At 37.7% G+C, this 25,191-nt stretch overlaps 1 protein-coding gene across 1 annotated transcript in view; it reads right to left on the bottom strand.

Moving 5' to 3' along the window:
- The window catches only part of ME1 (malic enzyme 1), a 173,622-nt gene that overhangs the window by 102,268 nt on the left and 46,163 nt on the right, over nt 1-25,191 (bottom strand). Inside the window, exon 3 of the mRNA XM_051613373.1 lies at nt 19,968-20,117. Within this exon, the coding sequence (XP_051469333.1) occupies nt 19,968-20,117 (150 nt within the window). The remainder of the gene's footprint in view (nt 1-19,967; nt 20,118-25,191) is intronic.

Here is a 25,191-nt window from a genome sequence, read left to right as displayed (position 1 = left end):
TGAAGAAATATATGCTAGAGATGCCTTCTTGTAATTAAACTTTGCACTTCTAAGTATAAGGAGTCGTCTTCTGGAATCATTCTAAAACATTTAAGCCACCTATTATAAAAATTATAAAGTAAATACTAGAGAAGACTATTGAAAAATAATTTAAATCTAAATCTACTACAATAGCTCCATATTCATAAAAGTCAGTACGTGTCCATGTGGATCTAAATAAAACTAATAACTCAGGGAAATTATTGTCACACATGACCACAAGTACTCCAAGTCAAGCAAAAACTTTCCTACACTGTTAAAAATCAGTCAAGACACCAAAATTAGTCAAAAAATTACATTAATTCCATATGTTTCTATATTTCATACATATTAGACTACATATATAATAACGTGATATATTTTTATATTGCATTATATATTTCATTTCATATTTAAGTGTTTTCTCCCCCTCTGATGTCAAAAATACAAAATTGAAATTGTTTATTATTTTGGATAGAATGTAGTGTAAGACACATTGCAATTAACCACAGTATTTCTTAATCTCAAATCCAATTATTTAGAAACTAAAACTGCAACCCCAAGTAGTTAATTAACTAAAAACTGCCATGTTCTAAAAGAAATATATATATGCACCGAATAAAGGGGCAAAAAAACCCAAACCAAACAGCCAGTCATTTTGGGTTAGACATTTTAAACTGCTTAAATTTCATTTTAGGAATTTCTCCCTAGAATTGGGAATTCTCTGATCCTGGCATTCACATTTCCCCTTCTGCTTCCATTCCCCATGTTCAGAGGTATCAGGCTGGATTATTACATCTATGTGTTGTTTTTTAATAAGTCATGCCTGTCAGTAGATTAATTCATCCACCTCAGTGGAAGCAACAGCCCCTGGGGCCTGAGCTGTTAATATTTACAGCACTTTTCAGAAGTTGGGAAATGTACAGCTTCCAAGCCCTTCTATTTGTGAGCCAGCCACCTGAAAAAGATGGCTCTAACAGGAAAATACCATAAAGCAGAAGAGTAAAATAAATGCAGATGCCTCCTTTCTGATATACTGTACAGGAATTCATTTTATAAAACAATGTATAAAATGTTAAACCATAAAATACAGCTTAACAAAATTGCTAGCCTCAGAGACAGTCAATTGTGAGATGAAAGAAAATGCAGAGTGCAGGAGCAAAGCTATCTAGAGACATCACACCTCTCCTCCCTGCCCCTCAATTAACACCAACCTAATAGGTTTGTGTTAAATGAAGCATGATTTTCTATTGATTTTCTAAAGAGCTGGAGCCCAGCCCGTTGAGGTTAAATGACCTCTTCCTTGCAAATCTAAGGAGAGAGGTCTCCATGGAATAAATTCCCTGGCAGAGGAAAATAAAAGCAGGGTGGTTGCTCCAAAAGGAATTTTGTTAGAACATTTGTAAGGACCTTTGAATAAGTACTGAGACCCTATTTCAGAAATCTGTTCAAGCAGGATCATGTTCAAGCAACAATGGAAAATAGGGGCTGATGTGTAAACACAGCCATGTCGAAAGCATTTCACTCTCCTCCTTCTCTCCTTCCCTCCATTCTTCATGTAGACTAGTAAAATGTTTGTGGGCACATTGTCCTGATGGAGAAGACACCCCTCGATTAAAGGGCACAGAATAAGAGGTAAGAATCTTTAATTATTTTCTCTGGATCTGTTTTCCTAAACATTAACTTCTTTAGTAAAAATACTTTTCTTCTTTCTCTCTTTTGTAGCAAGAAGCTACAACAGGTTGCAAAAAGAACACCAGCTTGCAATGGGGTCAACCATGAAAATATTCAAACTATGTTACTGGGATTGAACTCACTGGCAATTCTACCTCCAGACAACCACCAAAAGGTAGCACTATGTATTTTTCCTTTGCCATGAGGTCATGCTATGTCCATGAAAAGCACCAACTACACAAGGTTATTACAAGTGAGATAGGGTGACACAAACTGACAAGACAGTCAACTATTTGGCTATCTAGCAGACCTGATAGCCCTTTTTGGGGTGTCATAGCACAACTGTGAGAAGAATCGAGAAAGGGGTAAGGTACACAATTTAAATTGGATTAAATTATATATGTATTTCAGTACAGAAATAAAAAAGAATTATCTATTTTAGTATCATGTTAATAGCAAGTACTGTTATGTCAGTGATGTACATACACCCTGCTCTGTCAGATGCAAAGCAAGAGACAGCCATGTGGTGTAAAACATTAAAGCACATGGAGAGAAAAGCAAGATACATAAAAAAACAAAATCTAAAAAGAGGAAAAATATGCTGCTTGTTTTTCAATATGTACATATTCACATATCTAACAAGAAAAGCATCTCACAGGGAAGAAGCATAAGTTCTCCTGTACACACTTTCAGAGTAGCCCAACTGCAAAAATTCACTGTAATGAAAATGTTGAACTTCCATCTCTCTTTGAACTGACATTTGGTTACACATACTATCTTTTCTTGCAAGGCAACAAATTGAGACCAGCTGAGGCTCAAAAGGTCAGCAAAACTGTGACTTCAAACTGTCTTCAAATCAAGGTGCTAATTTTGAAACTGGCATAGTGCAGATCTATGTGGAACTCATCTGAATGCATACACAGAAGGGCTCATCTTCAGTCACTTTGGCTCCAGTTAGCCTTCAGATCAGGACTGGCTTATACCAGTCTAGCCAAAGGGATCACTTCTACCTATGCACGCTTCAGATAGCCACACGATACATGAAACTGCAGTGGAGGAATAAATATGCAAATTAGTAACTATGCCTCCTTTCTTCCTGTCACAGCACCAGTAAGACCAGAGTCCCCTGAAGAATGAAGGGAGAAGCCACGCTAGGACATCCAGATCCGCTCAACAAAGGGTGGATCTATTTTGGGTCACTGAGCTCACTACACTGTAGCAGATTTTACCAGTTATGTGGAGGTCATTCTATATCCCATAATTTGGCTCTGTTTTATTAGAACTCTGATCTATGAGAACAAAGTTAATGGGATTAAATGGAGTTTTTGTTTATTATGCTTCAAGGAAATAATGTTCTACCATCAATGTATTTGTCTATTTTGTATTAAAGAACAGTTTAGAAAAATGTGTCATAGTAACAGAACAGTCTTTTCTTTCCTCCTCTTATAATAACAGGAGGGAATCTAACACATCTTAGAAAATGCCAAACATTTTTTAATGAAAAAAAGTTCAAACTTTTCTCACAACCCTACATGTTTAAAACTGTTACTTGAATTATGAACTGTACATAGAAGTATAGTAGAGGTAACTTCACTTCCCCAGGAAGCCTAAATCAACAAACTTAATAATACAAGAAAAATCCCAGGGATCAGTCTCAGTTTATTTCTGAGCCCAGGCTTCCCAAGCTCCTGCACTTTTCAAGAAAGTGGCAAGCTACTTCCCTAGTCCCTGCTGAAATTCCCTCCTATTTTTGTTAAGATTATAAAAAGTCGTACAATACAAACATTGTACTAGAAACTATGAGTACTCATATTCCCCTCCCAAGAATGTTCTGCTCTTTTTTTCACCAAGAAATAACAATATTTCCCATTGTAACTACTCAATATGGTCTCCCACCATCATATTAAATGTACTCAAACTTTTAATTACATCTTACCTTACCAGGTTCCTTTGCATAGTAACATTTATTCTAAAGCCTCTGAGGCCTAATAAACACAACTGATGGGCTGATTCAAGAAATGCTGCTGTTCACAGATTTTTTTTTACCTTTCCCTTTGTACAGTGATGAATGTTGTTACTTTACAATACACAGGTATTCCTGTCAATAAATAAAATACTTGATGCTGAAATTTTAGGCTGTTACTAACCTTCATCCTGAATTCATCAGTATTCATGAAACCTGGTCTTTAAATTTTCTATGCATTGCATACTCAAATTGTATTTAAACGGGAAAGTTTGTAAGAAGCAAAACAATAAGATTACATCAGAAAGAAACATCAAAAACAGGACAGGAGCATTAAGAGACTGGAATGTACTGTTAACACCTTGGAAAATCTGGAGCTGTACATGACTAAGATACAGTTCATAACACAGAGAAGTACTAGCAGCCCATGAAAAACAACAGAGAGTAAGTCATTAACCCAGAAAAGAGACAAAGTTTATAAATATTATGTGTTATGTCAGGCTTGGCATATGCTTTCCTAAATAGTGGATTATAAATAGTTATTTTTTTAGAAGAAAATTACTTCAAGTATTCTGTAAGAGAGATGCTAACATCTGCCAACTCTACTTAGCTGTACTTAAAAGAATAATAGAAGCCTCATTATAAATTTTACTAGTGACTCAAAAGCTCAATTTGGCAGAGGACTGTAGGGAAATAATTAAAATATATCAAAAGAGAGCCTTCATAGTCATTGTAAACAGGAAATGCTAATGTCAAGGGGTCTGAACAGTCAATCTTCAGCTACTGGAGCAAATCAGCATTCAGACTTATTTCAAGACTCCCTTCTGAAAACGCACTGTGCACCTGCCACAGATTTTTTACTAGAATCCATGGCTCTGCCTCATCTTTTTGATGAGGGACACTGTGTGCTTTAAAAAGTCTCCACTTAGGAAACCTAAAGTGCAGGTCAAACTTCACAGTGAAAAGAACACTTCGTGGACTTTGTTATTGCAGACTTTCTGCATCACTGACATAAAATACTCATTATTGTATGCCTAGGTAACACTGTTTTTCAATTAGTGCCTCACCTCCTTTGCTTACAAAACCAAGCAGCACAGCACTTCATGCTCTAAGTAATCAGACTTCAATGAAACCTTTTCATATAGCAAGAGTAGATCTGATAACGCCCACTCTTTAACACATGAATCTGTGGATTTAACTATAATCCTGAAGTATCAGTCACCTAGACAATCAGCTTTATACATTGCTGCTTAACCACATAAAGGCAGTTCAATGAGATGTTTGTTTGAAGAGGAAAAGCCAGACTGAGAAATACCGTTTTTAAGGGTCAGAGCTGTTTTGCTCCAGAAGCTACTTAAATTCTTCTGACAGTTGCTCAATAAATAACTTAATTACTCACACTCTAGTAGACACAAATAGAACTATTTTAAGCTTGTGAATGAGAGCATGGTTTACCAGAGCCAGACCCATTCATTTTTAAGACAAAAAATAACCCACTGCTCTGCTTCAATAGCTATCATGTTTGTATTATTTTATGCTAATATTAACTTTGTAAAGAACCATCCACAAACAACATCAACCATGTATCTACTAGGAATCTTGCAATGCTAATGATTTTTAAAAAAACAAAAAACTTTTGAATGTTATTTAAACTGTGAAGTATTCAAACAAGTGAGATCACTGTCCTATTTACTTCAACAACTTGTGCAGCCCTGGCTCATTGGAACATAGAAAATTTCCAATAGTTAGACAATAGTGTCCTTTACGCCACTTTTTACTGACCTTTAAATCACCATCATTTGCTCTCAATAACCATTAACAAGGACAAAACTGAAGACTTATTAAAAAGGCTGCTTCTTATGGCATATCCTACCCAACTTCCACTTCAATGAAGAAGTCACTTCTGAAAAGAGGCACCACGTTCCACTTGCAGAGCTGACCTCTGCTGCCAAAGAACCAAGGAAACCACTAATCTATGTCAGAGTGACAGAGCAGTTCTTAAGGCCAGGAGCTGCAGTGCTAAGAGGTAACAAGGCAGAAGGCAGGCTGGTTGATGACAAAGATTCTGGGTTAAACTGGTCACACAAGATTGCCAGAGAGCCTGCAGGTGCAGAGCAGCTTCACTCAGCCTGGGGCTGCTGCTCACAGTGTTCAGCAACAGCTCTGGCACCCACATCCTGTGGGCACAGAGATCACAGCATCATTGAGGTTGGCTGGCACCACTGGAGATCACCCACCCTAAGCCCCCTTCCCCTAAGGTGGTAATTTGGTATAGACCATGAACTTCCCCTAGTTTTAGTAAGGGGTGTTAGCAGTCAAAAGGAATAGCAAAGGGGGAGAATCACATCCTTTGACCTGCTGGCCACAATTATTTTGATGCAGCCCAGGACATGGTTGGTTTTCTGGACTGCAAGCACACATTACTGGCTCACATTGAGCTTCTCAACCAACACCTTCAAGTCCATTTCCTCATGGCTGCTCTCAATCCATTCTCCACCCAGCCTGTATTTGTGCTTAGGATTGCCCTGACTCATGCATAGGACCCTGCACTTGGCCTTGTTGAACTTAATGAAGTTGGCATAGGCCCACCTCTCAAGGCTGTCAAGGTCCCTCTGGATGGCTTCCCATCTCTCCAGTGTGTCAAGCACACAGAGCTTGGAAGATGTATAATGCTTTTAGATAGCTGCTTACAAGAAGGATGAGCATTTGACAGCATGGACATACGTTACAGACAACATTTTTGGCAAGATGTCCAATAACAGCTTTTAACATGGGGATAAAAAGCTGTAGGTCCAGCTCTAGCTCAGACAGGGAAACTGAGAGGCATACATTATTATTTTTAGACTATGTTATCTGATGTTAGGCTGAGGGGAGACCTTATCAATGTATATAAGTATCTAAAGGGTGAGTGCAAGGAAGATGGAGACAGGCTCTTGTCAGTAGTTCCCAGTGTCAGAACGAGGGGCAACAGGTACAAGTTGGAACATAGGAAGTTCCATTTAAATATGAGAAAAAACTTCCTTATGGTGAGGGTGACAGGGCACTGGAACAGGCTGCCCAGGAAGGTTGTGGAGTCTTCTTCTCTGAAGATATTCAGGACCCACCTGGATACAGTCCTGTGCAAAGTGTTCTAGGTTATCCTACTTCAGTGCGAGAGCTGGACCATATGATCTCCAGCGGTCTCTTCCAACACCAGTAATTCTGTGATTCTGTGATGTTAACAAAGTTCCAACATACCAGTTGTGTGAAATTCTTCTCACATGGAAAAAGTGAGTATTAAAATTTGCTCAACAAAACCAAGGAAATGTATGTTTATATTGTCTGTATAATGTGTACTTAACTATAGGGAATTGAAAATATTTAAGAATAAGCTATTTATTTCCTGACTCAATCAAAAAATACTAGAAGCCTTTGTTATAAAATTTGAGGAAAAAAAATTGCATCAGATGGAAGCACAAGGAAACATTCTAAGCATTAAACATCTGGAAAGTATCTGGCCCATTGTCACAAAAATTAACCTCATCCACTAGAGGCAAATGGTCTTGTACTTCTCTTTTTGATATAAATTCAGTCATAACCCCATGTAAAGCTTTTCATTTACTTAAGTCAGCATCAACATTTAGGGAAAAATGAAGAATGCAATGATACCAGCTATCACAAACAGCTACCATTATTGCTAGCTTTTACTTTATGCCTACATGAAACAAAGCAGCACGGGATGTGAAATGGATGTAGCCAGGGGTCATGGAAGCAGACATACATGTAGGTATTCAAAAAGCATCATCGAGCAGTCACAGTGTCTCTGAAATATTATTTGTAAGCTTACTACCTGTTCAAGGGACTCAAAGGCTCAAGTCCAACACCAAAAAGAGACACAGGCTTTTCTGAGGACATTGCCACTGAAAGTCTATAGGACATACATTTCAGTCATCTTTCAAAGATGACATTTGTTTCACTGTAAAGCTTGATTGCAAGGTACCAACCACGCATCCAATGACTAAGATTATGACCATCCTCAAGAAGAATCTCATTTCAGTGTGTGCACTGGAGTATTTTTACATTCTATGTGAAATGGCAAACTGAAAACAGAAATAAGAACATTGCTTGCAGCAAATGGAAATAGGGCAAAATTGAAATTTTTTAGATACGCTGTTCACTTGAGAAACACAAATCCCCCATGTTCATATTTTAGTTACTTGTGAATAAACCATTAATTAATTGAACAGAAACCAAACTGTGTTCTGTGTTTTCATTTTCAGCAGCAAACATCTGCATGTCATGTTTAAGGAGCTTGTTCTGGATATCTAGGGAAAACTCTCAAATATTGTTGCCCAAAACAGGCAGCATGAGCAACCTGCCATACAGTGCACCAAACATGTACATTTGTATGTGCTTACAACAAACCTAAAAAACTCCAGGAGAAAAGTTAAAAAATAAAATAAAATTTAAAAAAAAATCCTCTAATAGAAGAAAGCTGTCATAATATGGTGAACTTCTGTACATGGAAATATGCGGCTGTGTCTCTGTAAGCTACATTAGAGCTTCACCTCAGCAACAGCAAGCTCTTCCCCTAGATGGAACACTCCTCCACCAAGAAACCCAAAACAGTAGTTCGTTTCCTTCTTTTAGAGTATGCTAAAACAAAGTTGTGAGGTCTCCTAAATTTCCTTTTTCCCTAAGACTAAACAAAGTCAAGTTAAACGTAGCTGCTTTTGGAATAAAGAGGCAAAAATGAGTGCTGGCTTTTGACCATCTTTGTGCACAAGGAAAACCTGTGCTTCTGTTTAATCACTTAATACTCATTAGCAGAAGGTCCTTATAAAAAGCAGAAGTGGCTTGCCATGCCACCACTTAATTCACAGAGCAGCGGTCAGGATGACAGACACCTCACTAGCTTTTCTCCACCCAACTGCAATCTACACCACATTAATGCTACTCTGTGGTGGATTTGGTAAAGTTACTATGACCTACTCTTTTTATGTTTGTTTTATTATAAATCACATTCCTGACACTTTTTATTGAACAGCAAGAAAACAGTTGTATAAAGCTATAAAACTTTGCTTGAAAGAACAGAAATGCTCTGCAAGAAATAAAAGGATTTATTTCTATCTACTTTTTTTTGTCCCTTGCCTTTTCCAGAAGCCTTGTATCAGGAGGGGCATATGGCTGTTTCAAAAGCAGAGTGTAAAAAATCTCCCAGCCATAAATATAGAGAAACACAAGATATGTTAAAACACCACAACCAATCCTATTTTAAGCACTTAAAGGCTGAAAATCTTTATGCCTTCTCTTCACTTTCAATTTTCCATTTTAATACCTGATTATTTACCCTGTCTATGTAGAAGTCTTCTAGACAGAGAGCATTCAAGCTACTGCAAAGTTAAGTGATTTTGCTGTGGTCCTTTCTCTTTTGGACTTCACCAAATACTGTTACATGAAAGTATGTTGGGGTTTTTATGTTGTTTTTTGTTTGGTTGGCTTTGTGGGTTTTTTTTTTAAAGCTACTATATGTTGTACTGGACATGCAACAATGAAACCATGTTGGATTGCTGAGTAATGAGAGTATTTTGAACAGAGAAGCTGCTGAATGTGTAAGCAGGGGATTTGGGTGGTGCTGAAGAACGTGCAGCAAATGTACATAGAACAAGAGCTGGAGAAATTCCAGGGAAAGCACATACCTAAAGGAAAACATCCTTGGGACACAGGCTGGGATATATACAGAATGAGCTAACAAAGCATTGTAATGTTTCTAAGTCACTGGTATATCATCTGAAAAACTACTGATACCTCATTTTGCAGCATCAGGAAATAGCAATGGGAATTACTGGGGACTTGGAAAACACACTCTTCGTAGAGGCAGAGAGCAGGATTCCTCTAAGATCTCAATATAAACAAAACCTCACACTAAATGCTTATTAATCACCTGTGATCATCCACTGCACCATGCTCAGGGTGCCTATACATACATTTGTAAACACCTGCCCTTCGTTTTTATCCCATTGATAAGTAATTTCCTTTCCACATCATAGCCCTAGGAAGGGAGAAAAAAGCACACACATTTTTCTTAAGGAATTCTCAAGGAATTAATTGCAAGTTTAAATAGCACAAAGAAGGGTGAGAGGATAACCTGTGACTGCACACACTTTCATTGCCAAAACCAGCTAACAGCCACAGAAAAGCAGCTTCTTCCTTTAAGCACTTTTCCATATGTAAATATACCTTACTAAGCACTTCTTGCAGTGTGTGCCTTGGGGGAGCATCACCTCCCCTAGGAGGGTTTCAGAATAGCCACTTTCATAAAAACAGAGGGACTACCATCCAAAACACAAACCCAACTCTGTAAGCCCTCAGCAACAGCAAATTCAGCATAAATGTTCAAGAGCCACGGGTACTGGTGCCTAGTATAGAAGCACTCAAAGTCACAGCTGCTGCTTCAGTTGAGAACCATCAGCTGACTCCAGTTGTGTAATGGACACTTACTGATATAATGCAATTTCATTTTAACTACTTCATAACATCTGTGCAATTGTTGTCCCTCTTTTTGATAAAAGAGATTCCCTTGGATGCCTCAACAAGAGTTCGAGACACTTTGGTGAGAAGCCATCATCAATAGACTGAAGATCATTAACGGCAAAGAAGTTCAAGCCTCCAAGACAAAGGATTCAGAGCTTAAAACCAAAATTATCACTGGCTTTATGCTGGTGCCACCAGCATCAGTGCTGTGTCTTGCTTAACTTTGCTGTCTTAGAGCACCTGACATTGCAAGCATCATTGACAAAGGGATTCAGACTCTCTGGGTAAAAGAATCTGAAAATTCACATTGCTGATCCAAAGGCTGATGAGACACCTGAGAAAAACTTGGAGCATCCTGTTTGTCCATGTGGCACAAGGTGTCAGTTGTCTGTGTCATCTTGAGTGCTAGGATGAAGCAAAATTCCAGTCCACTGGTATGCAAACTACTGTCAACTGCAGGCCACAACTTACAGGCTGTCTAAAGCCCCTCAGCCCTAATGGAAGGCAACTACATCTATCATTTTGCACAAGAGGTAAAGATGAAGTAACATCCATTGGCAGACACTGCATGGGATTTGACAGTCTGTCCTTGAAAGGGTGTTTAACTAAGGAAAGTTATGGGTATCTTATTGAAGCAAGTGACTCTTACAAGGTTTGCTTTAGGGGCCAAATGATGTTGACAATTAGGGAACGATAAATCTGGAGGGATGAGAGAGGCTTTTTCATGAGGTGAAAATTTTGGTAGATAAATACTGCTGTACTCCTGTACTGTGCCACCTGATACTATAGCATTGCTCACAAGTTTTTGGCCTAGTTGTGGTGTGAAAACTAAATACAATTTCTGCCCTTAAAGTACATTTCATCATGGAATGTGCTACTTTGGAAAATCTGGAAGCTTGTAAACTGAATGCAGTACTGTAGGTTGGCAAAGAGTCAAAATATCTCTAAAAATTCAGGGAAAAGGAAAGACATTGAAGAGTGACGTGGCTACTTATTGGTACAAGTCCTAATTATTGATATAAAATGGTAACTTACCAAAAGAATATAGTTATTTTTAAAGAGCAATTATATTATTTATTTGTTGAAAAGGATACAGCCTGCCTTTTATGTGGTATTGGCACTAGAGAGAAAACATTAGTCAGGGTAAAGACATTCAACTTGCCATCACGTACTTTCTGTCCAGTCTTCTGCACGTAGATCCACAAGATGACTGTTTTAGCAAACCAAACAAGAAGGGTCTAATAAGCACTGTGTTAATAACACAAACTGTCCTTCAGATGTAGTGAAAAGCATCAGTAAGAAATGTCTTTGTTTCAGAGAAATCTCAGTAGGATGCACAGTGAGGAAGACAATCATCATAAGCCAAAACCCATACAAGTATAAGTTCCTGTTGGCTCAGAGTACATATGCCCTCAAGAAGATAAATTTGAGTCCTCCAAATCTGTGGAAGTGAGAGAACTTTCTGTTCTCATCTCATACAAGAGATGGTGGGGAAAAAGGTAAAGAAAGTACAAACCAAATGAAGACAGAGATCTCCTGCAAATATCCAGCATGGTGTGAAGGAAGTAGAGAAGGAAAAGACAGACAGCTATGGCCCATATGATAGTTTTGGCACTGTTGCACAGAAACCACCAAGCATGGTGCTGTAGAAAGATCCTGTGCCTTGCTAGCAGTCTTCCAAAGAAGACTGTGCTCAGAGGAGAAAGATAATGGCCAAACACTGACTGCTGCCAAACGTTTTGAAAGTCATGTTCTGGTAAGGGATGGCTTCATTTCCTCCCACTCACAGCCCAGATGTACTCCCTCCAGAAAAAACAGCAATGCACATTCAAGAGGTAAGAACTTGTATCTGAAAGCCAGAAATTCCATGCTTGTGATGTGTTTTAGGACAAAGTTTCTTTTATGACCATGATGAAGAGTCCCTAGAAGACTACCTGTGAAAGAAATCATCTATGCAGCTAATGATAGTAGGAAGATGCTAAAAACAGGTAAACTCACACAGGACTGAATAGTGAAAGAACACTCAAAGCCTTACTTCTGTACATGCAAGCACCAAGTACATACAAAAAAATATCACCACATGGAGGTTGCTGTATTTCTTAATGTTACGTCAAGCCTATATACTCTCAGTTTAGCATAGGCTAATCATGATTTTATTTTAAGGTGCAAGTTTGATACAAAAAGAAAAACTCACACTAGTGAAACTTTTTGCCAAAATATTGCCAAAAGCCATGAGTTGAACAGAGTTCAAGAGAGACCAGATAACTACGTATGTATAAACTAAAGATTATCCTAATGTTTTCAAAAATCAAGATATAACTTTTTTCATTCAACTATTTCTTAGCATGAGAAACTGGCTTAATGTCTACAGAGCACTCTAAAACCAAAATGAAGCCATCTAACATCTTCTGTGCAAGATTCTCACACCTTCCTTTGCAGCAGCAGCATTACTGGCTGCTGACAGACCAAGCTGAATACACCTTGGGGTGTATTGGGTACAATCCAGCTTAGCGTGCTTCTAGAAGGCAGTCTAGGAGAAGAGAGGAATCCAACACTCTCAAGCTGTGTCAATTCTCCTTTTCTAACTTCTCACAGCAGGGCAAATGTTATTTATGTTAGGAGAATCTATTAGCCTTACTTTCAAGTTGAGGAAGCAACCGCACGCTAAGCTAAGTTTTAGCTTGATGGTGGTAACAGACCTGATCAGAATCATGCCAAAGAGTAGAATTACTGGGTGTCAGGAGATGCCATGGTGCTTGAATCCAACAGAAAGGCTATATAAAAAAAAAAAAAAGATGAAAAGATGCCTGGAAAGTGTCAGGTGTTGTAATCTTCACAACAGACAAAAGTGAAAATGACAAACCAATATACATTCCTAAAGTGCTTGGTGAGGGGCTGCAACTGCCATCATCACCAGGCTTCTGAATTCAATAAGAGAAAGTTTGTCTAAAATCAGAAGAAATGCTACAGCAATGATAATTCTCAGTTGTAATGTTAAGGAATAACTTGCCAGGTGAGTCATGTTTTTCATAAACACACTACAAATCAGTGCTGGGTGGAGAATGGAACTCCAATAGTCTACTGTCAAAGAAGCATTTTGCTGTATTTTGTGTCTTTATTGCAACACATTTTGACTTTAGAGACTGCCCTATCTATCAAGTCCTTTCAAGAAACTGCTTTGAAGACCCCACATTTTATTTTTTTCACTTGCAGATTGAAATTCTGCATACAGAGAAAAAATACCTCTTAAAAACTATTGCTTTCTTACATCTTTTATACAATTTTGTTACACAATAATCCATTTTAACTAAATGCAGACACTAAGATAATTATCCACAGTAAAAATCGGATTAATAAAGTCTCTAGATATGTATCTACATCTGTTTTGCTTGGGAAAAAAACATCTAAATGTCTTGAAAAAAAATCGAAGGGGACAGTTACACTGGTGAAAAGTTAGGTCAAATGAATCCAGACCTTCTGGTTTTCATCAGGAAAATAACACATATCTGAGTGAGACAGGCAGAAGGAGCACCAGGAACTGAACTTTCTGGGCTTATGTGAACCAGGAGTACTTGACAAGTTTTTGGCCTCCTGTAAGCCAAATCTGGCTTCTGAAGAGACTTGGATGTCAAAAGCATCCAGGGGAATTAAGACAAAGAAAAATCCCGACTCCAATGAAAGCCCCATCATAAACCACAAAAAAGTTATGAAATGTACCACAGGATCAACCTTGTGCTGGCAAACAGACTGCAACTTCTGTTGCCAAGGTCTAATATTTTCTAAGTTCTGTCACAGGAAATAAATATTTCCCTATTCTCTCGTTCATTTTCTTTATAAAAAAGTGATGCTATCTTGCAGCTGGCAATCTCAAATATGTAAACATTACTATGTCAACAAAAAAGAACTCATATATGTAGCACTTGAATTCAATACAGTGCATCTGAACCATAGTAATTGTAAATAAATACAATAAATAAATTAATTCCCTTTGAGGAATATAAAGAAATAAAACAGTACAAGCAAATTTGAAATCTGAGTCAGTCACTCCAATGAGTAGGCAATCTGGTATAATATCAGCACTTGCAGACTGAGTATTTAGCATGATAAATTGCCTCCTGAAAAATTAATACTAAGGACTGTTAATAATGTTCCAAGTGCAATCTAAAAATACTAAAAGAGCTAAACCAAACATTTTAGAAATCCTTATTAGAAATCCATTTAAAATGTAATCTTGTTTAGACTTGGGGCAAAAATGAGACCTCTAGATATGCTATGTCTAGTCATTCCTGAGGAAGGAAAACAAGAAAGACAGAGTTGAAACAGTTATTACAGAAAAAAAAAAAAGTTGTGAGAACTCTTTGCTGAACAGTATCTGCTTCTATAAGTAAAAATCAAAGAAATCACTTCAAAGCTAAGGCTGACATACTTTGTTTTAAGAGACTGCATCTGCATCTTCAATAAGCAGCATTGGTTTCAATACAGCTGTTTTAAAAATGGTTCCTAGTCAGCTTGACAGTGCGTGACTGCATCAGATAGTTATTTCAGAGGAACTCTACCATGCCTGTGTGGCTGCAATAGTCACCAGAACTCACTTTGTTCGTATTCTGTTTGAAATGGCTTTTCCTTCTAGGAATGGAAATACATAAACAGTCACCTAACATTTTAACAACATCCAAAGCCTTCAGCATAGCAGTACTTGGCAATTTTTCCTCCCCTCTCTGAATGCTGAGTTTACACAAGAACCTTAAACTCCTGGGTGTTCTCTATATGATGTAAAAAGTTGATTTTGGATTCTTAAAGGAAATTTCCATTTAACTTTCCCATATTTATTCTTTTTGGATGAATAAAGCAACTGGAAGAACTGTTATATTTTAGAAATCCTTTTATAGAAACAGATTGTTTCTTGGTAAATCAGCAAAAGTTGTCATATGTATATACATGCTTTGTGCAACTCAAGAATTTTTTTACTTTAGGAATTTATTTTTAAATGATGGAAAGAAAATCTGAGCCAAAAAGTGACCTTCTAGAGATTCTGAGATAACACTTCTAATGACAGCATGATCACTACAAGGAAACCACAACTCCACCGCATTCCCAGCATAAGCCTTTAAAGCTTTTATCTGTACAGGTCCACATTCCTTCTCTGACCTAGCCCCTGGAGGAGCCTCTTTCTTCCCTTATCCCTCTCAAAGGTTGGGAGGAAGACCAGAGAGACTGGTCTTCTAAATTATGTTTTTGTAACTGTGTGATGTAGGTAGGTGCATGTTACAAATCTGCTGTAAAATCTGTAGCGTTTATTTCTAGAATAACACTCTTCCTCATTAAACTGGTAGATTTTAAGCTGAATATTCACAGTGAGTATTGCAACTCTGAGTTTTAATTTTACATACAAATGCCAATTTTTCAGATGAGCTTGAAACTCGTGAGTGAAGTTACTTTGCAGCTGCTTCTCTTGAGACATGCTGCTCAGCCAGATGGTCAGCTGGTCAGCCATGAATGTTTATTCTATAATTGCAAAATGCTGCTTCAGAACAAAAAACATCTCTCCTGAGCTAGAGTGTCCTTCTATAACTGTAAGCACATGATGTGAGCCCATGCAGTGTCCTAAAAACATGTAAGGGAGTCACAGAAGGTGATTGCATTTAAAGTCCTATGAGACACCTATATTTATCTTCAATTTTCATTATTCCTTGCCTGAAGACATAACTTGTGAGCCAGGGGCTTCAAACTCACCTCACAACATAAAGAAATCTAACCGAATATAAAAAAAAAACACCTTACAGATTTATACTGAATAATAAGACATTGCCTTGCAATTTCCAGCATGATAAATATGACATGCAGGAATTGGGTAATTTTAACTTCTTTACCTATATAAACAAGTCTGTTTCTAATGGGATCGTTGTTTAAGTATGAAATACCAAACATTTTCTGAGCTTTGGTAAGAGACAGCAATAAAAATACTCTAAAATAAAAACCATTCTGAGACAAAAACATTCATTTATCAATAGACAGCATTTTAACTTGAGTCAGCATAAAACAGATACACACAGTTCTTATAGATAAAATCTTGTATCATACCTTTGGTATCACACCTTTTTCTTGAATTATAACAATGGGAAAAAATCAACTAATAAAACCCATGAGAATGTATATACTGGATTAAATTTTTATCTTGTACTTCTTTTCTCCTTCAACTCACAGAGGCTGCTGTTTATGAGGGATGCTGGTATATAATGCTTAATGCTAAATGAGTCACAGTCTAGAATATAACTTCAAACCAAACTGGATTGTTTAGCACAATTGGTTTTGGAATAATTTAGAAAATATTTTTCTTAGAAAAACACAGATCTCTGTAACAGAGCACAGTGGAAGACCATGAAGTATAGGTATTTCTTAAGCAGCAAAGCGTCTGTCAAAGGGGAGACTTTCCAGTCTTTTCCTCTGAGACCTTTAAGGAAAACTGGCATCAGCTAGGTCATGTAGAAGATAAGAGATAATAATAGAATATTAGAGGTTGGAAAGGACCTCTGGAGATCATCTAGTCCAACCCCCCTGCCAAAGCAGGATCACCTAGGGCAGGCCACACAAGAATGCATCCAGGTGGAATGTGAACATATCAGTTGGGGGGAAGAGTAAACATCTGACTTGGTAGATTATATTTTTTTCTTAAGAAAAAAATTCTTATGAGATCCTTATTACAATGAAGAAGATTGTACATATTTTTCAGCCACCTTTACTCACATTATTTAAAATCATATTTGAAAGTAGTGAAGCGAGTCAGCAGGACTAGAAATAAAACAGATTTTTATAAATATGTTTCCCTAGACAGCCAGCCACATATATAAAGCACACATGCAGACAGATGAATATAGCCCAGGCTGACTTCAGTAGCTCAAGAATACAACACCTGAATGCCAAAAGATGCATCAGTTAAAAGATGACTTAATACTGTTTAAAACATCATTCATTCATTAGCAGCTCAAATTCAGTGAAAAATACAGTGTGAAAAAGCAAATTATGGAATGTCCTATAAAACTGTTTTTTTAATTTAAACCATAAGGAAAATAAATTATGTAGCATAATCTGCCTTAAATTTGCTAATTTTCAGTAATGAAATTAACACTTTTTTTGGAAGAAAAAAATCAGACTTCATTCCAGTACTGGTAAATTAATTCATACTTTCAAGAACATACAAATATGAGGATGCTCAATGAGCACTTGGAACACTAATGTCACAGTTCAGAACAGCTAAATATATAATCAGAATGAAAGTTCACTAGCCACATGCCAGAATAACAAGCTTTTTTTGCAGAACAGAGGAGAATCAATGGGGAACACAGAAAATTAATACAATGTTATTTATATGTGCTGGTAGTTTTATACTGCACTCATTTGCTGAGCTGAGAAAGCTCAGTTTGCTATTCCAAAGCCTGCACAATGTGTGCATTACTCCTATTATCCTTTAGTTTTGAAAGCTTTTAACATTTTATTTTTCTTTTAGTTTCAAATACAATGTAAGCTTGTAATGACATAGATTCTTGACTCATACAGTTTTAAAGTCTACTCAATTCTCATTACAGAAGAGACCCAAGAGTGGCTTAGCTGCACAGCAGAGAACTCAGAGGTTCTTGTTTCCCAGCAGCTCTGTGCTAACTCTGTGTCTGCGGTGTAATTTGGTTAAAGTTATCTGTTCAGCTCCGTAACTTCATTAGTGACAGAGCAATGTGAACTAGGATTTTGCACCCCATTCTGGGCTCCCCACTTTAGGAGAGACAGGGATCTACTTGAGAGAGTCCAGTGGAGGCTACAAGGATGATTAAGGGACTGGAACACCTGCCTTACGAGGAAAGGCTGAGAGAACTCAGGCTTTTCAGTCTAGAGAGGAGAAGACTGAGAGGGGATATAATTAATGTCTATAAATACATGCGGGCTGGGCATCAAGAAGGCAGGAGCAACCTCTTTTCACTTGTGTCTTGTGACAGGATGAGAGGCAATGAATTCAAACTCAAGCACAGGAAGTTCCACCTCAACATGAGGAAGAACTTCTTTACTGTGAGGGCTACAGAGCACTGGAACAGGCTGCCCAGAGCAGTTGTGGAGTCTTCTTCTCTGAAGACTTTCAAGACCTGTCTGGATGCATTTCTGAGTGATCTGCCCTAGTTTTGGTCCTGCTCTAGTGGGGGGGCTGGACTTGATGATCTTTGGCAGTCCCTTCCAACCCCAAACATTCAGTGATGCTGTGATTTTAGTCTTAATTTCTAGAGGAGGAAGATTTAGGGCATCTTTCTAAGCCTTGTGCAGATAAAAATTTCACCAAATAGGGAAAAAAGAAAAAAAACAGGGAAAGGCACGAAAGAAATTGAAACATCTCTACCTCCCAAATAATTTTTTTTTCTCATCTCTTCAGTGTGCTTGGGATTAGACAGAAGAATGTAGTTCAGGAGTCTGGAAAGCTTTAAAGGGGGCTGGTGGGTTGTTTCAATTCCAGTCACAAGCTGCATCTCACCAGTTGCAGACTCAGCTGAACTGCTGTCTTAATTTAACAGGGTTCTTTGGCAGAGATGCTCCCTGTGCAATATCCTATGCAATAATGGATATCAAACCAAGGGGCAACGAGAACAACCTAGGCAAAGACTTAACTTCCAGACACAATCACTGCTTCCAGGAAGGCAAATAAAATCACCGTGGTGATAAATACAGAGGGGAAAAAAGGAGATGACTTCTCTTGCTATGGGAGAGACATAAAAGCCACAGATCATTAAACAGGTTTAAGTAAGCATTCTTGAGGTCTTTTTAAACTTTTAAATGTGTATAGAAGTGGGAATTCTTGTTTTTTTGCAGTTGGCCAGATGGTCCTGACTCATTCTGCTAGTCACAAGGCCAAAATGATTTCTACATTAACAACTAAACCTTGAAGCCATAAGTCTTCTCCTTCAAATACCTCCTGCTGAAGAATTTGTGAGCAGTCATTTGTTCCCTTTAATCTTGCAAGCTTCTTATTTTCGATCAATGCTTTGAGTGTAAAGAAACCTATTACTGTTAACAGACCTATGCACATATACCTCATTTATCTCTTCCTTTGCCAGAAAATTGTACAGAAGGCTGAAAAGTGTTCCAGTTCGCACTTGAAGGTACTGGTATATACAAGGTTCTCAAACAGCAACCACCATAAATCTCAAACTCTGCGGACTGATGTTCGAGGGGCAGAGTGAAACAGAAGCATGTATCCTCCTTTCATCATTCTACCACTTCCTCATCACTCTATAAATGCAAAGACTGTATACTTAATAAATGCACTTCAGTAACCAAACTATGAAACAACAAATTATTAAGCAGTAAGACAGGTGCTTCAATGTTATTAGTTATTTTTAAGATGTTTGTAGGTAGATACATAATGCATATCCTAAGTCAGTATACCTCTTTTTTCTATAAGTATGTATAAAATATCTGTAATATAAATACTTGTATAGGTAAAAGTCCATGCTCTTCAGGTTGCCAAGACAAACCTAAGACTAAGGATCCATTCTTCTCTGGTCTTGTAACATGCAGCTAGGATTCCAAAAACGTCAGTTCATGAGATTAAAAACATACCCATGCTTTAATGAAATTAAAAGAACAATTTGCCCTATTAATGCAAGAAAAAAATATTGTTTAATGCAGACTAAAAGTGTAGTTTGAATTATCTCAATTATTGCAGTTTTGGCTTACATTCAGCTATCTTAGAAAACCCTAACAGAAATCTGCCAGGGTGAAAATACGATTCAATTACTTTTATTTGAAGTATAAACTTACATACCTTGGCCTCCGAAATGCTAGACCATATTGCTGGCAAGCCAGTCCCACGGTGGGAGTATAAACAATAGGCATGAACCTTTCAATGTCAGAAGCCAGTACTTTATAGAAAAGCTTTTCATTTCGATCCTGAAGACTCATTAGTAGAATATACCTGTGGAGAATTACATGTAATTAGAAAGACTTCAAGTGAACATATGTAGTAAATTTAGAAATACAAAGGTGCTTGGATAATTAAAGGCATGTTTCCTATGTTTGTAGACAACAGCCTCTTTCTTGTTGAGAATATTTAAATTAATCCATGTCTTAATAGCATAATTGGTTCAGACAAAGGAAAACAAACAGGTTGAGACACAGAGAAGCTGAAAACATCATGAAGTTGACAAAGTCTACATACTCAGGAAGCTAATCCATCTCAGGTGCAAAACAACATGCTGCAATTGAAAAATAGGTCTGTCAGACCCTAATCTGCCCATATCTGTTGTTCCACTTGAAATCAGATCATTGGTAAATAAAACAACGTTACACTCTTGCCCCAAAAAAGTTAAACTAAAATGTTAAGCTTTTTCTGCTCTTGCCTCGATAGAAATTTCTCTTAAGTCCAGATTAATACTTGAAATAAAGGCTTCAACTGAATACTGTAGAGCAAAGCTTTCAAAAACAAAGCACACGCATATGGCCTTTTGCCCCTGAAGTCAGTGCTTACAATGAAATCTGCACTGTTTTATCTCCAAATGGAAATAATTTTTAATTGCATTTGAAGAAGTTTTATATTTATTTTGAAAGAAAACCAATGAGAAAAAACTAATCAGGGAAATAAGAATAAATTCACCATTTGTTCCAAGATTCCAACCAGGAAGCCAAATTTCAGTGCTCAATATGACAGATGAGAGGATTCTGTGAGCAACTTCAAGTTAGACTAGTTCACATAGGTATGACTCTGGTCACTTTGTGAACACCTAATGTTTAGGAATTTTATGATCCTAAACCTCTATTCACTAGTTCTAGTAAGGTAAGCTTACATAAAAACTTTAACTTATGTAAACATGTAGGTTGTTTGCCTTTTTTTTTTTAATTTACAATGCATTACTAATTACTTATACTCAAAAGGTTAATGCCCATCATTTTATTACAGAAGTGTTGAGGAAACCTATCCAACACATTCACTCCAAAAGCCTGGAGGTTTGTGTGCTGAAATGTTATTCACATGAACTGTCCCTCAGCACATTGCACCAAAAAATCTAATTCACACTTTAGGAAGACACAAATATACTCAGGTAACTTTCTAACAAAGAAGAGTTCAGAAAATCTGCACTTGTTTTGTTCAAGCTTAGCTGATATATCCCTATATATCAAGGAAGCATTTATTTCATTATCTGCTATATAAACCTTTAAAAAGCACTATAAGCAAGCCCAGTGCAGCCAGTTTGGCAGTTGTTGTCTAAACTGAGGTGACAGTATTCCTGCCCTTGTTTCACTAAGGGTACCTTAGATCCTAAAGAGATAAAGAGCTAGAAACAAACATTAAAGCTGTACTCAATATACCAGAACCATGAGGCATCCTGAGCCACCTTCTACTACACACATTAGTTTTGAATGTTCTCCAAGGTTAAATTATATCCTGCACTTGCTGTTCTCAGCTACAAATACACATCCATATCAATTTTCTTTCATAGCATTACATTTTCCTACCAACCTTTCATTTTCCCAGTATTTCATTACTCTTTAACATACCTTTCAACATCCTTAAATTCTTGGAGCATTTGCTTTGTTAAAACCTTTCTCCTGAGGATGATTATCCCAACATTTACCTTGAAATACAAGCTCATTCACATATAAGCTGTGAATACATTTGAAGTTTTTTCTTCTTTTTCACTTTCATTTAAAATGAGATGTGGTTATTTAAGACTTTAAAATACCTTCTCATCAGCATCATTTCTTATTACTCAGAGCAAGCCCGGATTTTAAACGGGGTAAAGAAATCTTTCCCAAAAGACATTTAAAGTTTAGTAAAAGGCTTCTTCGAGGGCTTCAAATCAAAAAACTCTTTGCTAAAACTCTCCATTTTGTTTTTAATGTCCTATAGCATTAAATCAGGGTTTTATTTTCTTACTTGCATTTATCATGCCACTGTTATATTGAGGATATGCTAAAGAAATTGCAAAGATAACACCTGTGTACTCCTTAAAATTGTATTTTTTTCAAATATTAGATACTTTGTCATATCCAAATCAGCATAAGAAACAACCTGAAAAAATATTTCTAGAAATGTTGATCAGAAGCCTAATTTTCAGTGACAGGTATAAAATATCTTTTTCAGCATACTAACTTGCATGGGGGTACCAACTTTCTCAAAAATTTCTTCTTAAGGAGAAAACCAAAATGCTTCATCCTCAATGTGGTGTTGGTTATAATGCATTAGACAAGTATGTATCTTTTAGCAACATCCAAGTAATTTACACCACTAAAAGCATGAAGTAGTTTTCAGCATTTTGTTTTTTAAAGAAGATATATTTAAAATGCAGTATTTCACGGAATCCTTTACTGAAGCCCACATTTAATTAAAAACATAGTGAAAACAAGCAATAAAACACTGAGAACAATCATTTGTGCTATAAAAAGAGAGAAAAATATCTGTCCTGAGACAAGGAGTCTTGAATGAAGATTTAGAGGAAGAGTTTCAGAGGAGGAAAACCAAGGTCTGGCAAGTAAAACCCAAGGGGCTTGCCAAGCATTCACATTTCAGTATGTCACTCTTCTCACTTGCTTTAACTTCATTTAAGAACTTTTCATGCTAGTCTTTTATTACAAAGGGAATTAAAAACAGTAGCAACAAAAGGATATAAAATATTAAATAGCATCCAAAATCCAAAATGAAACTGGTATAACTACCAGAAAATTACTGGTAATTTCTTAGGATAACTGGCTGTACTATCACTGGCATGAATCTTGGGTAAAGAAACTCAGCCCATAGTCTGCTTGTCTTTATCTTGCAAAACATGAGAGAAAACAAAGGAAACTGGGAGAAAACACTGTTTTTAACCTGTGCAAGAAACTTGGCTCTATTACTTTGCAACAACAAAGGATGAGGAGAATAATCAAGCTGGTGAAGGGTCTACAGAACAAGTCACACAAGGAGCAACTGAGGGAACTGGGGATGCTTAGTTTGGAGAAGATGAGGCTGAGGGGAGACACCATCGTCCTCTGCAACTACCTGCAAGGAGACTGTAGGGAGCTGGGTGTTGGCCTTTTCTCCCAAGCGGAAAATGACAGGACCCGAGGAAAAGGCCTGAAGTTGCAGCAGGGGAGGTTTAGGTTGGATATTAGAAAGAATTTCTGTACTGAAAGAGTGGTCAGGCACTGGACCAGCCTGCCCAGGGAGGTGGTTGAGTCACCATCCTTGGAGGTATTCAAGAAACACGTAGAAGTGGCACTTCAGGGCATGCTCTAGTGGCCAGGGATGGGGGGGGGGGTTTGTGGGTGCTTTTTGGTGGGGTGGGTGTGTGTTTTTTGCGTTGTGTTTGTCTTGCTTTTTTCTTGTTTTTCTGGTTTTGTTTTGTGTTGATGGTTGGACTCAGTGATCTCAGAGGTCCTTTCCAACCATGAAGATTCTGTTCTGCGAACATCAGTATTTATCCAAAATGCTATAAAAAGCAGTGAACTTCAAGAAGAAACAAAATAACACAGCATTCTCAGGAAAAGTGATCTGATCACACCTCTCCTAATGTTCACAGATCCAGAATAACATTTTACCAGTGTGACTCTTTGGAGAAAGAAAGGCCCAGACAGAAGATATGTCTGTGTCAGGAACAGTGGTTTCAGAGTCAATACAGAGCAAGAAGACAATTAGGAACATACTGGGGGAAAAAAGATCAAATTACTTGCAGAAACCCTTGCAGCTTTTCCAAATTAAGTTAAAGGAATAGAATTATTTCCTGTTATTTGCCTCCTTTTTGCCAAGCATACCAGGCAATATATTTGCTTCTGTTTCACATTCATTTTCTGTATGAACTCATGCATTTGCAGAGCACAGCAATTCCACACTGCAAATCAGCAAAGGAGTTTCAGCCATGCCAAAACATGTCACGCCACAGCACAATCAGCTCAGCTTGATGAATTTGCACACACCCTCTTCCCAATCAAAACCGGGCAAGCTACAACCCCTGCCAGTGTAAGATGCTGCCATACACAGCATTAACGTTTAATCAAACAATATCCTGCTGACTAAGGTACTTAACAGCTTCTGCCTCTTCAGTATTCAAATGCTTGTACTTAATCTTTTGTATATGGACATAAAACACACAAGTATACAGCCAATATAAAATACTACCTCTAGGAAGAAAACAAAAGCTTCCCTTTATCTCTTTTCAATCACTGCTCCTATGAAAGCAAAGACTATGTCAGATGCATACTAGAATAAATTATTTTTTTCTAGAATTGGTACATTTAAGTTCAGTGGAAGGCAATAGCTGCATGCTCTTATGAAAGGTTGTCCTCCAGCACCTGCCTGTACAGGGAGTGCTGAATTTCATAATTTTTTTCCAATTTCCAATTTAAAAAGTCACTTTCTTCTGGCATTGTCCATCAGCAAAGGTTTTTCAAGGAGGATCTGCAGCAGGATCACAGAATCACAGAATCTTAGGGGTTGGAAGGGACCTCGAAAGATCATCTAGTCCAACCGCCCTGCCCGAGCAGGATCCCCTAGAGCACATCACACAGGAACGTGTCCAGGCAGGTTTTGAATGTCTCCAGCAAAGGAGACTCCACAACCTCTCTGGGCAGCCTGTTCCAGTGCTCTGTCACTCTCACAGCGAAAAAGGTTTTTCTGATGTTTACATGGAACCTCCTATGTTCCAGTTTGCACCCATTGCCCCTTGTCCTATCACTAGATATCACTGAAAAAAGCCTGGCTCTGTCCTCCTGACACTCACCCTTAACATATTCGTAAACATTTATGAGGTCGCCCCTCAGTCTCCTCTTCTCCAAGCTAAAGAGACCCAGCTCCCTCAGCCTTTCAACATAAGGGAGATGTTCCACTCTTTTCATCATTTTTTGTGGATCTGTGCTGGACTCTTTCAAGCAGTTCCCTGTCCTTCTGGAACTGAGGGGCCCAGAACTGGACACAATATTCCAGATGTGGCCTCACCAAGGCAGAATAGAGGGGGAGGAGAACCTCCCTTGACCTACTAACCACACCCTTTCTAATGCACCCCAGGACGCCATTGGCC

This window comes from Apus apus, chromosome 3 (assembly GCF_020740795.1).
Source record: "Apus apus isolate bApuApu2 chromosome 3, bApuApu2.pri.cur, whole genome shotgun sequence".
Lineage (NCBI taxonomy): Eukaryota > Metazoa > Chordata > Aves > Apodiformes > Apodidae > Apus > Apus apus.
The sequence above is the reverse complement of the archived record's forward strand: the minus strand, read 5'-3'. Positions and strand labels throughout refer to the sequence as shown.